This window comes from Bubalus bubalis, chromosome 11 (genome assembly GCF_019923935.1).
Source record: "Bubalus bubalis isolate 160015118507 breed Murrah chromosome 11, NDDB_SH_1, whole genome shotgun sequence".
Taxonomy (NCBI): Eukaryota; Metazoa; Chordata; class Mammalia; order Artiodactyla; family Bovidae; genus Bubalus; species Bubalus bubalis.
The window spans coordinates 93,489,571-93,503,253 of NC_059167.1; the positions used below are offsets into that span (position 1 = coordinate 93,489,571).

General features: G+C 34.6%; 1 protein-coding gene across 1 annotated transcript in view; it reads left to right on the top strand.

Moving 5' to 3' along the window:
- The window catches only part of AP3B1 (adaptor related protein complex 3 subunit beta 1), a 237,333-nt gene that overhangs the window by 29,475 nt on the left and 194,175 nt on the right, over positions 1-13,683 (top strand). The window contains exon 3 of the mRNA XM_006068949.4: positions 11,654-11,728. Within this exon, the coding sequence (XP_006069011.1) occupies positions 11,654-11,728 (75 nt within the window). The remainder of the gene's footprint in view (positions 1-11,653; positions 11,729-13,683) is intronic.

Consider the following 13,683-nt stretch of genomic DNA (forward strand, 5'->3'; position numbering starts at 1 on the left):
CCCAACCCAGGAATTGAATCCAAGTCTCTTATGTCTCTTTCATTGGAGAGTGCATTCTTTACCACTAGCGCTGCGTGGGAAGCCCTAAAGACGCTTGCTTGATACTTCAAATGATGAGAATAAGGCAGGTCCATTCAGACTACTCCTGATCAGTTAATTCTCAATGACTCTAATGTTTTAAGGTAATTCTCAATGACTCTAATGTTTTAAGGTACAGTATATTAAATAAATGTTAATTTTATCATTTTTCACTTTCCTACCTATATATTTCTGACAGTAATAAGAGAGTATTAAATGTTACTTATAAAATTCTTATAAGTTACAGATCCAGTTGTCAAGATTGCTTTACATTGGTTTCAGCTCGCAGACCTGCAGGATACAGTCCTGCAGTGCTATATAAAGCAGGCAGTACTCTTAATTATTTCACTGAATTTTGGTTTTACATCCCACTAAGATAAGTTATTTCACTAAGTCTGAGGATGCTATTGAAATTCTTAAATATGAAAATGAGATATTTGGTAGTTTTTTCTATATTCCTCTTTCAAACTGATAAAGAAATAAAATGGATATTCTCACAATCTAGACTACTTGAGTGTTATAAATGTAATTTACATGTAAATAGACATCATAAAGAAGTGTAAATATAGCTATGGTAGTTGTTAGTCTGGTAGTTACAGACTTTCTCTCATTAGGAAATTTGTATAAATGTAAACTTGGAACTTGATCATTAAACTGTAGGAAAATGATTATTAATTAAAAATTATTCCTTCACTTTGTATACACTCTGTATAATGTCCTCAGGATTTATCCATATTGTTAAAAATGTCAGACTTTCTTCCTTTCTCATGGCTGAATAATATCCCATTTTATATACAACACAGACACGTGTGTGTGTGTGTGTGTGTGTGTGTGTGTAAGAAAGATGTACGGTACAGCTCACATTACCAGTTGGCTTTACCAGCACTGCACAGTGTTTCCCTGTATCCACATCCTCACAAACACCTGCTATGTTTTGTCTTTTTGTTCATAGTAGTTCTAAGAGGTTTGAGGTGGTAACCTCATTGTAGATTTGATGTACATTTCCTTGATAATGACTGATGTTGAACAACATCTTTTTCTTGTACCTCTTGGCACCTTTAATTTACAGAGTATTCTATGTCAATTATATCTCCATAGACCTGGAAAAAAATAATTAGACAAGTGACACAAATAGGTATTTGTAAATTTTCAAATAATATTGAGATATAAAAAGTAAAAGTTTCATTTTCCAGGTATACTTTAGGATTAAATTGTCAAGTTCTGTTAATTGTTTTTGGATTTTGATTAGGGTAATAGGAATTTGTGTATTTCCATCTCCACTCTTTTCCTGTCTTTCAGTAGCATTATATTCATATCTTATAGTTTCTAATCATAAGGAATCTTAAACATTCCTTGCTAGATTCGTTCCTGTGTACTTTTCAGTTTCGTTTGCCATTATGAATGGTCCCTTTCGTTATATTTTCAAAATTAATTATTACTAGTGTATAGGAGAACAAATGACTTTTCTGTTTTTGTATTTGACCTTCTCAGTGAACTTTTCTTAAATCTGATAGTTTTTTGGTTTCTTTGCTTGATTTTTGGATAGTTAATTGCATTATCCAGAAGTTATGACAGATTTATTTTCAAATATTTTTATCTCTTACTTGTTTCTCTTCTCTCTTTGCATGAATTAAGTTACACTATGATGTTCAGTAGTAGGCATGGTAGAAGACAACACTGTGTTATTTCTGATTTTAATGGAAATATTTGTAATATTTTACTCTTGTGGAATTCAAGTAGATATATATCTATATATTTAAGTGAAGTTGTATTATAGTTTTCATTTTGTCTTGTGTTGAGGTTTTTTTTATTAGATTCAGAGCATGAGTTATTATTTAAGCCATCTTGGCCTGCTCCTTTATTGCAAAGATCTCCCCTCTCATTTTTATCTTTTATGTATAAGTCTGAGATCTAGTTTGCATTATTTCTTATGTATGATGTGAGATTAAGAGACGAATGTTTTTTAACACATGTATATCTAATTTGCCTCTATTTTTATTAAATATTTCAATGTTTGTTATTAAAAAACTATCCTTTCCCAACCAAATTTCAGCCTCAAATTACAGTCAGTTTACTGTGTATTAGTGGACCCACTTCTGAACTCTTCTGGTTCATGGGTCTTTGTGGCCCTCTTTACCAATACCTCACCCTTGATTTCTGTAGCTTTAAAATAAAGTACTGTAAGTCTTCCTTAAAAAAAAAAAAAAGCTTTGTTTATGCTATATCCTTTGCATTTCCATGTAAATTTTGAAAGGTTGTCAGTTTCTACCAAAAAAAAGCTTCAGTTCAGTTCATTCAGTTCAGTCGCTCAGTTGTGTCCGACTCTTCGCGACCCCATGAATCGCAGCACACCAGGCTTCCCTGTCCATCGCCAACTCCCAGAGTTCACTCAAACTCATGTCCATCGAGTTGGTGATGCCATCCAGCCATCTCATCCTCTGTCGTCCCCTTCTCTTCCTGCCCCCAATCCCTCCCAGCATCAGGGTCTTCTTCAATGAGTCAATGCTTTGCATAAGGTGGCCAAGTATTGGGGTTTCAGCTTTAGCATCAGTCCTTCCAGTGAACACCCAGGACTGATCTTACTGGGATTTATAATGAAATTTATTAAATCTGGGCTTTCCTAGTAGCTCAGCTGGTAAAAAATCTGCCTGCAATGCAGGAGACCTGGGTTTGATCCCTGGGTTGGGAAGATCCCCTGGAGAAGGGAAAGGCTACCCGCTCCAGTGTTCTGGCCTGAAGAATTCCATGGACTGTATAGTCTGTGAGATTGCAGAGAGTCAGATACGACTGCATTAAATCTATAGATCAATTGACTTTTGACATCATTTTGTCTTATGACCCATGATCGTAATTCTCTCTCTCGTTTCTGTTATTTTTAATTTCTATCAACACTATAGTATAGTTTTTAGTGTAAAATTTTAAGTTCTGTTTTTTTTTTGTTAATAGTTATTCTAAATATTTTGTGTCTTTGATTGCTATTAAATACTGTATTTCAATTTTTTAAAATGGTAATGATATTTAATAAGATAAATTCAATGAACATAAGTAAATGTCTATAAATATAAGGTTTTCTTCATGGCACAACGCTACATCACATTCAGTTCAGTTCAGTTCAGTCGCTCAGTCATGTTTGACTCTTTGCAACCCCATGGACTGCAGTATGCCAGGCTTCCCTGTCCATCACCAACTCGCGGAGCTTACTCAGACTTATGTCCACTGAGTCAGTGATGCCATCTCTGACATCAACCGTTTCGTACTCTGTCGTCCCCTTCTCCTCCTGCCCTCAATCTTTCCCAGCATCAGGGTCTTTTACAATGAGTGAGATCTTCGCATCAGGTGTCCAAAGTATTCGAGAGTTTCACCATTAGCATCAGTCCTTCCAATGAATATTCAGGACTGATTTCCTTTAGGATGGACTGGTTGGATCTCCTTGCAGTCCAAGGGACTCTCAAGAGTCTTCTCCAACACCACCATTCAAAAGCATCAGTTCTTTGGCCCTCAGCTTTCTTTATGGTCCAACTCTCACATCCATTCATGACTACTGGAGAAACCAAAGCTTTGACTAGATGGACTTTTGTTGGCAAAGTAATCTCTCTGCTTTTTAATATGCTTTCTAGGTTGGTCATAACTTTTCTTCCAAGGAACAAGTGTCTTTTAATTTATGGCTGCAGTCACCATCTGCAGTGATTTTGGAGCCCCCCCAAAATAGTCTGTCACTGTTTCCCCATCTATTTGCCATGAAGTGATGGGACCAGATGCCATGATCTTCATTTTCTGAATATTGAGTTTTAAGCCAACTTTTTTACTCTCCTCTTTCACTTTCATCAAGAGGCTCTTTAGTTCTTCTTTGCTTTCTGCCATAACTGTAGTGTCAGAAGTAGATATAAAGCAGAAGTAGTATTTTTTCTGGAACTCTCTGCATATCTGAGGTTATTGATATTTCTCCCAGCAATCTTGATTCCAGCTTGTGCTTCATCCAGCCCAGCGTTTCTCATGATGTACTGTTCTATAAGTTAAATAAGCAGGGTGACAGTGTACAGCCTTGATGTACTCCTTTCCCAATTTGGAACCAGTCTGTTGTTCCATGTCCTCTTTGAACTGTTGCTTCTTGAGCTGCATATAGATTTATCAGGAGGCAGGTCAGGTGGTCTGGTATTCCCATCTCTTGAAGAATTTAACACAGTTTGTTGTGATCCCCACAGTCAAAGGCTTGGCATAGTCAATAAAGCAGAAGTAGGTGATTTTCTGGAGCTTTTGCTTTTTTGATGATCTGTATTCATTTACAGTAATTTAACTATTCTCATTTGGCAGTAATGTCATACAAGTGAATTTACTGATGACTACGAAAATTACAAAGTGAACCCAAGGCCACTTAATCAAGAGTCATAGCAACAAAGAAACCCTAGGAATGAAGGTCAAGGCAGTAGGTTGCAGCTGGCCAGATATGATACTATTTGCCCAGTTTTCATTTAGGAATTTGCTACAACTAATAAAAGGAATTCCCTTGTGGCTTAGACAGTTAAGAATATGACTGCAATGCAGGAGACCTGGTTCGATCCCTGGGTCAGGAAGATCCCCTGGAAAAGGGAAAGGCTACCCACTCCAGTATTCTTTCCTGGCAATTCCATGGACACAGGAACCTGGCGAGTTATAGTCCATGGGGTTACAAAGAGTCAGACACAACTGAACGACTAACAACAAATAAGTTATCTCTTCTTAGTAATTAGAAAAAATAAAATGACAGGTATTACGTATCACTTTCCTTTAACCATAAAATTAAAATATTTCCTGAGTGGTTAAAAGAAAAAAGGCCTTTAAAAAGAATATTAGTTACTCTTATATGTTCACAATGGAAACTCCATGTCCCGACTTAAAACACTAGCAGCGGTGGTAGTGGTGTGTACTAGCTTAAGAAACACATCTGGACAGTACAGCTGTTGACATATTAAAGTTCTATGCAGAAAGACATCTTTTAATTTTGTTTTAATATCAAACTAACAGAAAATTAAAAATTCAGTAAGAGCATGGGTTGGTCTGATTCAAGAAGTGCTTCCAAAATTAATTCACCTAGCTTTTTTTCAGGAGAAATTGTTCATCACCACAAATCTTTTCTAAATTAACTTTTGGAGAAGAAAATAGAAAATCAAAGCCGTAGCACAGTAGCTCTGTCAGATATTTCCCCTTGTATTTCACTCTTAAACTCGCAATTATTGGTTGCTAATTTTTTCTTTTATCATATAACTAGTGATTGTTTTTCTTGAAATTTTTTCCACTGTGTATTATAAAAATCATTTGTTTATCTTTACTTTTGTCCAGTTTTTAGTGTGATTTCTAGTTAGCACCATGTTTCTTTGTGGAAGCTTTAAAAATCATTTTTAAATGTTATGTTCATGTATATACATTTATGCATCATTTCAAAACATCTGTTGGGTGGAAGTAGTTTGCTAGAGGCCAATTAATAGAGTAGTATATTGGCTTCAAATTTTCTTTATTTTTTTAAATGTAATTTTCAATATTTACATTTCTCTACATAATTTAGATTTTATGAGCCCTGAATATGGGGTTTTATCACCTCATATAATTGTATACAGGGTAGTTTTAAGACCTTAGCTTTATAGTTAAAAACCTTTAAACATTTCTAAATTTTAATTTGCCAAAATTTTAAATGTTATATATTTGTTTTACATTACTTTCTTATGTATATCAGAATGCTGGCAGTGCACATCTGACCATCCTTCATAGTCGGTAGCCCTGCAGTTCAACAGAGAATCTCGTGAGCAGTATCTACCAGCAAGAAACCATAATGATAGTCTCAGTTCATTTTATTATCTTTCTTTGGTAATACCTGAGGCTTATTTAGAATCGTGGAGAAATGTTTCCAATGGTTCATATGTTGAATAAAGTCTCATGTATGCCAAAGCATGCTTAGGGAAGAAAAACTACCTACTTCAAAATCTTGTGGTCACTTATTACACTGCAGGACTCAAGTTGAAACATACATATGTTATTTTTCTTAATAGTTTTGAAAAATGTATGTCTAATGTTTAAAGCACATATTCATATTTTATCTTGGTTTGATGAAATGTGAACTAAGAATTTGAAATGTATTGCTTCATGTAGTGAACTAGTAATACGTTTTTTAGCTAAAATACTGATGAGTTGATTATTCCGAGTCCTTGAAGGAATGGAATATTTCAGTGTATCGAAATCTTTGATGTATTTTCTTTTAGTAAGTGTTGGATGTTAAAGGTCTTTCTCAGACTAGTTTGCTTGTCTTTTTGGGATAATGAGCAAATCTGAACCTTCTTTTGATGGATAAAATTCTTCAAATTTCTAATTGGAGCTATTGATATAAATTATTTATTAGCCATACATGTTACATGGTATTCGGTTGGACTTTAACAGAAAGAAGGGGAAAAAATAAGTTTTAATTGATACAGAAAAAGCATTTGACAGAATTCAGCACCTTTTATGATAAATCACTCACCAAACTAGTAATACAAAAAACTATCTCCGTGTTTTAAAGTGTTTTAAAGAAAAGTTCACAACTAACTTCATACTCAGTGGTAAAAGACTGAAAGCTTTCCCTCTAAGATCAGGAACAAAACGAGACGGCCTACTTTCCCCACTTCTGTTCAGCATAGTAATGAAGTTTTAGCCATGACAATTAGGCATGAAAAAGAAATAAAAGATATCCAAATTGGAAAAGAAGCAAAATTATCTTTGTTTGCAGACACCATGATTTTATATTTAGAAAACCTAAAGATGCCACAAAAAATCTTTTAGAACTAATAATCAAATTCAACAAAGTTGCAGGATAGAAAATTAACACATAAAAATTAGTTGTGTTTCCATACAGTAACAATCACCAGTCCTAAAAAGAAATTATGAAGGCAGTCTTATTTATGGTAGTATCAAAATGAATAAAATACTTAGGAATAGACTTACCCAAGGAAACAAAATATTTGTACCTTGAAAACTAAAATGTTGCTAAAAGAAATTAAGACACAGATAAATGGAAAAATATCCCATGTTCATTGATTGGAATTCTTATTGAAATACCAATATCCCCAAAGTTATCTACATACTCACTGCAGTTCATATCAAAATCCCAGGGATGTTTTTTCCAAAAGAAAAAAAAAAATCTGTACACATGCGCACACACACGCGTGCATATTTATTTATTTGACTGCATTGGGTCTTAGTTGCGTCATGTGGGATCTTCCGTTGCGACACGTGGACTCTCTTTTGTGGTTTGCAGTTTAGTTGCTCCTCAGTATGTGGGATCTTAATTCCCTGGCCAGGGACAAACTCAAGTCCCCTTCATTGCACAGTGGATTCTTAACCACTAGACTGAGGTCCTTGGCCAAAACAGTCGTGAAAAAGAAGAACAAAGTTTAGAAGTCTCACACTTTCTGATTTCAAAACTTACTACAGAGCTACAGAAATCAAAATGTGTGGTACCAACACTGCTGTATTTAAAATGAATAACCAACAAGGTCCTACTCTATAGCACAGGGAGCTCTGCTCAGTGTTACATGGCAGTCTGGATGGGAGGGGAGTTGGGAAGAGAATGTGTACATGTATAGCTGAGTCTGTTTGCTGTCCACCTGAAATGATCACAACATTGTTAATCAGCTATACTCCAATATAAAATAAAAAGTTTTTTTTTAAAAAAGTCACTAGGTCTAGCCCATATTCAATAAGAGTAGTTAATGACAGTGTGTATACTGTGGGTAGGGATGACTGGAAACTGTGTCTCAAGCTGCCTACCATAGAGTCTGAGAGGCTTTTAAATGATGTTTTTGATCATGTTATTATCCTTTTTAGTTAGTTAAAGTGTAGTAAAGAAAATGTAAGAAGTAAAAACAAAACAAAAACAAGTGCTGTCTTTTGTGAACTGTAACATACTGTATAAAAAGGCAAGCTCCTGAATGCTCTCATTTGTAGAAGCTGAAAGTGGTTGAGAGAGTAGATCTATCACCACAAAAAGAAACATAATTTTTTTATGGTGATAGATAGAGGTGCTAACTAACCTTATTGTGGTACCAGTTTGCAGTATATACATGAGTCAAATCATCACATTATACACCTTGATCTTAGTTATGTCAGTATATCAATAAATCTGGAATTTTTTAAATAAAAAGGAATAAATAACAAAAAGATGGGTAAATACCTAAATATTTCTCTTGTTTTATACCTGAGTAGTGAGTAATATTAAAGCCACTTATGATTGGATGGTAAGTTACTCTCAGTTCAGTTCACTTGCTCAGTCATGTCTGACTCTTTGTGACCCCATGGACTGTAGCACGCCAGGCCTCCCAGTCCATCACCAACTCCTGGAGCTTGCTCAAACTCACGTCCATCGAGTCGTAATACCATCCAACCATCTCATCCTCTGTCATCCCCTTCTCCTCCCGTAAGTTACTCTAGGAAAAGGGATAGCCTGTGTCTACTTATTCCCCAGGTAATAGCTCATAGGTAAATAGTTTTCCAAAATATCTCAAGTTAATTACATCGTGTAGAAATTTGTTGAAATTTCTGACGTGGATATAGTGTCATATCTGGAATCAAAAATGTCTTGGATTGAATAGCAGAATCGATATGGCAGAAGTTGAAATCACTAGAAACTAGTCAATTTGTTGAATAGAGATTAAAAAGAAGGGAACAAAACCTCGGGGTCTTGTTGGACGGTACAGAATATCCAACATATATGTCCATCTAACATATTTTTTTAGGGCAGGAAAAATACTTGGAAGACATACTTGTTGAAAACTCCCCAAACTTGATGTATGACAAGTTTGTAAATGAAAGAAACTCCTTGAACCCCAATCAGGATAAAACTGAATGAAAACCATTCATAAACGTATAGCAGTTAAACTGGAAATCAATAAAGAAAAAATTTAGAAAGTACTTGGGAAAAAAAATACATTGCATACAAGGGAACAGTAATTTGAACAACTCCATATCAACATCAAAACCATCAAAAACAAAACAAAACAAAACAAAATCAACATCAAAAACCATGGGAGCTAGAAGTCAGTGAAACATTTTTAAAGAAATTCTAATATTTTGGATATATAAGGTTAAATAAAATATATTGTTAAATTTTAAAAAATGTGTGGTACCAGCTTAAAGGCAGACATATATATAAATGTGTATATATTTATTTATATATATACACACACATAGAGTGCCTTAAAAGAAAAACTTCATGTATGTGGCCACATTATTTTCAACAAGGGTGCAAGACCATTCAGTGGGGGTAGAATCTCCCCAAATAGTGTTTGGAAACTGAAAACCCACATGCAAGAGAATGAATTTAGACCCCCTACTTAATACCATATATAGAATAAGTTAAAAATTGAGTCAAAGACCTCAATTTAAGAGCTAAAACACAGGCTATGGACATGAGATTGGTCAGAGGATTCTTGGATATGACATCAAAAGGTGAGTGAAAAAATTGATAGTTTAGAATATCAAAACATAAAACTTTGTGCATCAGATGACACTATCAGCCACATGAGAAGGCAACCCACTGGAGAAAATATTTTTAATCATATCTGATGTAGACTTTGCAGAATATATAAAGAACTCATATAACCTAATAACTTATAAAATATAAACTCTGAGATGACCGTGGAAGGTTTGACATATCTTGACTTACTTATCTATGTATCTGTAAACTGTGTTTGTGCATCTTTGTAATTATCTCATAATTTCTAGAAGAACCAATAAAATTACACAAAAAGTTATTGCCAAATAGTAAATATAAAAATAAAAATATAAGTTATTGGATACTAAAAAAAATGTCTAAATCATGAGAGTAATGGCAGTCAGGACAAAACAAGCACAGGGAATAAGGAATGATGAATAAAGTGGTAGAGCTGAATCCAAGTGCATCAGTACTCATCTCATGTCACCAACGAAAAGAGATGGTCATATTGGATCAAAGTGTCAAGATGCAACTATATGTTCTCTAGGAAAAATCCACTCTTAATGTGAAGATAAAGAATAGAAAGATGGAAAAATATATACCATGCAAAAACGAACCAAAACACAAAAGAACAACTCCCACTCCTAACCCTGGCACTTCCGGTTTCTCCTGCAGTGCTTTAACTTTCTCCATAGCACTGTTATCCTCGCATTGTTTTTTGTCCCTCGCCCCCATAAGAAGTAAGCTCAGATGGGTGAGGGGCTTCCCTGCTGACTGAGAGGTAAAGAATCCGCCTACCATGCAGGAGATGCAGGTTCAATCCCTGGATCAGGGAGATGCCCTGGGAGAGGAAATGGCTACCCACTCCAGTATTCTTGCCTGCAAAATCCCATGAACAGAGGAGCCTGGCAGACCGCAGTCCATGGGGTCGCACAGAGACAGAAACAACTGAGCACACGTGAACAATCCAGAGGGTAAAGACTTTGTATTGTTCACGATTTTACCCCCAAGGCCTAGAATAGTTCCTGGCATGTAGTGTCCTCTTGGCGAATATTTGTTGAATGAATTTGACTCTTGGATTTTTTTTCTCCTTCATGTAGTAACATCTTTTTGAATAGCATTGTGTAGACTAAAGCTGGGGAAGCCTTGGAATAGGGTATCATAGAAGAGGATATCTGACTTAGGTAATTATTGAATGACTGAAAGAAGGGATCCTAGAGAACATGAATCCCTCTCTCCTTATTTTACAGATAAGAAAATTGTAAAAATCGCATAAAAATACTTTAGCTGCACCACTTTATGAACCTTCTTTAATCCTCAGAAGGTTTCACAAAACAAGAAATTTCACAGGTAAAGAAATAGAAAATGAAGATTAGCTTATATTAGAGTTTTCTAAAGCTGTCATGTAGAAAATCTTCTGAGAGATTATTAACTGAGATTATTATTGTTTAAAATGTCACATAGTATTTATAAAATGTTTTTGTAAATTTATAAAACTAAACACCTTATATCCTTTTATCCTTAGATATGGTATATAGGAAAGATCTTTGTAAAAAATTAGAAGTTAACGCAGGAGGGTGAATTGAATCTTGTTTTTTCTCTTAAAAAATATGGTGGTACACCTAAGTTTAGTGAGGAAAGGAAGAGGACCTCGTGAAGGGAGCTTTGAAGAAAATGGTTGGAGAAGTAGGGGAATCTATTTAAAAAAAAAAAACAAACGAGAAAGAATGACTGTAGTTTGTTTAGAATAACATTTATTCTCCACCCCCACCCCACTGCAAATGTATTATATCTTTAATGTAAGAACTTGTTAAATAGAGTACAAATATTTGAAAATGTTTATAATGCCATTAACCATAGAAATCTATTATAAATATTGTATGTCTTAAATTACTGTGTTTCTTCCCTAATATGTCTATGTATTTGTGTATTTATATTGATTCACAAGAGATTGTTCTTTGGTGCAGATAGTTGGGCTAAGTAAGATGACTCAAAAAGAGTTAAGCTTGTTAATTCTATAGCTTACTTGTTTCTGTAGCTTATCTTCTAAATATTATATGTATGTAGAATTTATGTTTTGTTTTCAAATGACTAATTTTTTTAAAGTTTGAGCTCTTATATTCTACTTTTATTCCTCAGATGATTGCAAAAGGGAAAAATGCATCTGAACTATTTCCTGCTGTTGTGAAGAATGTGGCCAGTAAAAATATTGAGGTACTGTTTTGATTCATAATTTTTATGATTCCTTTTGGTGTGATAGAATCATATACTTTTCAGTTACCTTGAAATACAACATAAGATATTTAAATGTCACTAGATTTTTGATACAAATAAAATATCCATTATCTTAATAGGTGGAATTGAATATAAAGTAGACATAATCTTAGCTTGGAATTTTCCTGGAGAATGTGAAAAGTAAAATTGAGATTACTTCACCTTGGTTAAGGATGGTAACTTTCTAAGTATTCTTAGAAGCTAGTTTTGTTGAAGTTCTGCTCTTGGGACTTGATTTTAAAGTACTGTATGTCCAGGCCTAATCAGGGCAGAGACTGAATCCAGGTGTTAGGACTCCAAATCTAGTGCTTTTCCTGGAGCATGTTAGTTCTGATAGACCCTTTCTCAGTGTAGCAGGAGGTGAGCAGAAGGCAGGATGTAGTGGGGGCCTTCAATTATTGGTCTCTCCGTATAACTGTCGAGAGATTGACAGAATTTTGAGGCCAAGGTAATTAATATTAGATCAGAAGGACTAATATGAGACTGATAGAGTGTGAAAGAAAAATAGAATGAGCCCATGTAGAAACTGTTGAGAAAGATGAGTAGGATTGAAAAGTTCAATGAAGAGAAATAGAGATTGATCTGAGCAAATGGTGTGGTTTTTTTTGTTTTTTTAATTAATTAATTAATTTATTTATTTTTGGCTGTCCTAGTTCTTTGTTGCTGTGTATGGGCTTTCTCTAGTTGCGTTAGACAGGCTGTTCTCTAGTTGCGGTATGTGGGCTTCTCATTGCAGTGGCTTTTCTTGTTGCAGAGCACAGGCTGTAGGCGCACGGGCTTCAGTGTTACAGATGTGCACAAGTTTCGTTGCCCTGTGGCATGTGGAATCTTCCAGACCAGAGACTGAACCCATGTCCCCTGCACTGGCAGGTGGATTCTTAGCCACTGTAGCACCAGGGGAGTTCCATCTCAGTTTTGTAATTGGAGTGTTTATTTTGTTAACACTTGATGTATTTATTGATGTTGTTGAATTTGAGTGTACTATTACACCATTTCTTTTTTTTGGTTTCCTTTGTTTTTTTTTTTTTTTTTTCCTCTCTTCTTCTTTTCCTCTTTTTTAATGGAAGAAATGACAGTTAAATTTTTCTTGTTTTTATTTTTAACCCATACTTTGTATTTTTTTTTTCTTAGTGTTGGCTATATCCACTTAGCTTTTCACAGTCCAGTTATGTTTAATGTTGCACTTCTTCACATAAAGTATAGAAATCTTGCAACTGTATATATTCATATCCCTATTGTCTTTTATGTTTTAGTTATTAACTTACCAGGTTTATATAAGTTAAAAACATCATAAGAGAGTGAAGTTTTTCCTTTAAATACTTATGTGATAAAAAGGAATTAAAAGAAAAAACAGAAAAAAGTATTTATCATTTATTCAGATATTTATCATATCCAGTGTTCTCTGAGTTCTAAGGATTCAGATTTCTGTCAGTATCAAGATCATTCTGCCTGAAGAATTTCTGTTGGCTTTTTCTGTAGTGGAGGTCTGCTAGCAATGAATTCTCTTACTTTTATCTGAAAATGTTTGCATTTTGCCTTCATTCCTGAAGAATTGTTTCACTGGTTGTAGACTTCTGGGTTAATAGTTTTTTTTTGTTTCAACACAAAGATGCTTTGAAGATTCTTTTGCCGTCCATAATTTCTTATGTAAAGTTTCTGATGACTGGATCATTGATCTTCCTGTATAATTTGTGATTTTTCTCTTGATGCTTTATCTTTTACTCTTTATCTTTGGCTTTGAGTAATCTGACTGTACTGTACCTTTGTGTGATCTTATTTGTGTTCATTTGGTTTGGTGTGTGTTGAGCACCTCAGTCCTATAAGTTCCTGTCTTTGATCAAAAGTGGAAAATTTGGGGCGATTATTTCTTCAGGTAATATTTGCCCTCTTCTTTT